This window comes from Myotis davidii, unplaced genomic scaffold (assembly GCF_000327345.1).
Source record: "Myotis davidii unplaced genomic scaffold, ASM32734v1 scaffold2100, whole genome shotgun sequence".
Lineage (NCBI taxonomy): Eukaryota > Metazoa > Chordata > Mammalia > Chiroptera > Vespertilionidae > Myotis > Myotis davidii.
This window is the reverse complement of record NW_006292458.1, coordinates 327,243-328,259: the sequence shown is the minus strand read 5'-3', so window position 1 is coordinate 328,259 and position 1,017 is coordinate 327,243. Positions and strand designations below refer to the sequence as shown.

Sequence of the window (1,017 nt, the reverse complement as noted above, 5' to 3'; positions counted from 1 at the left end):
CGTGGCTTCCTAGCACCCACCGGGAAAAGCCCTTGCCCTCTCGCTGGGGGCCCGGCCTTGTCAGCCTTGCACTGATAAGGTGCAGTCCGCTCCTATCTCCTCCCTCCATCTTGCCCTTTGTGATCTGATCTCTAACTTGATTCACCGGTTTAGAAACCAACTAAACTGCTTCTTTAGACCCCGTGGAAGCTGCATCGAACTAGTCAGACGTGACGTTTACCAGCCTGGAATGCCGTTTCCTAATGTTCTTTCCTGTCACTGGTTCCGGGCAGCTCGCCCCGTGGGCTTGGGCCTCCCTGAGTCAAGTAGGGATTTCTCTCCTGGCCCCTGGCGCTCAGAACACTGTCTGCCCCTCGGGTAGCCTCAGAGCAAGTTGGAATCATGACCTCGTATCCCATGTGTCCCCCCGTCCCCCCCAGAGCGGGCAGTTCCTGGGCGTCTGCTGAAGACCCGGGCGATGCGGGAGATGTACCGGAGCTACGTGGAGATGCTGGTGAGCACCGCGCTCGACCCAGACATGATCCAGGCCCTGGAGGACACGCACGGTGAGCTGAGGCCTCGAGGGGGGAGCTGGGGAGCCCTCCTTCGCCCCCCACGCGTTGTGGGGCTGTGACTCTTCTGACGCACCCCCCTCGTCTTGCAGACGAGCTGTACCTCCCGCCCATGCGGAAGATCGACGGCCTCCTGAATGAGCACAAGAAGAAAGTCCTGAAGCGGCTGTCGCTGAGCCCCGCCCTGCAGGTGCGTGGGAGGCCTGGGCCGGAGGTGTCTGGGCCCCGAGGTCGGGCGTGGAGGGCATGTGCACCTGTGGGCCGGTGCCGTGGTCCCCGGGACGTCTGGAGGGAGAGTCGGGCTTGGCCAGGAGAAAAGTTGAGAGCAGGGGTTCTGAAGGTCTGGGATGGACGGCTGGGAAGGCCCAACAGAGTGCGGTTGTGGAAGGCAAGTTCGGGAACAAAAGGTAAACTGAGGCCTGCACGAAGGGCTCGTTGACAGAGAATCTCAGGCTTCAGTATACAT

General features: G+C 61.4%; 1 protein-coding gene across 1 annotated transcript in view; it reads left to right on the top strand.

Annotated features, from left to right (window-relative positions):
- Nucleotides 1-1,017, top strand: part of PRR12 (proline rich 12) — a 44,225-nt gene that overhangs the window by 25,593 nt on the left and 17,615 nt on the right. The window contains 2 exon segments of the mRNA XM_015565449.1: nt 389-545; nt 644-741. Coding sequence (XP_015420935.1) covers nt 389-545; nt 644-741 — 255 coding nt within the window.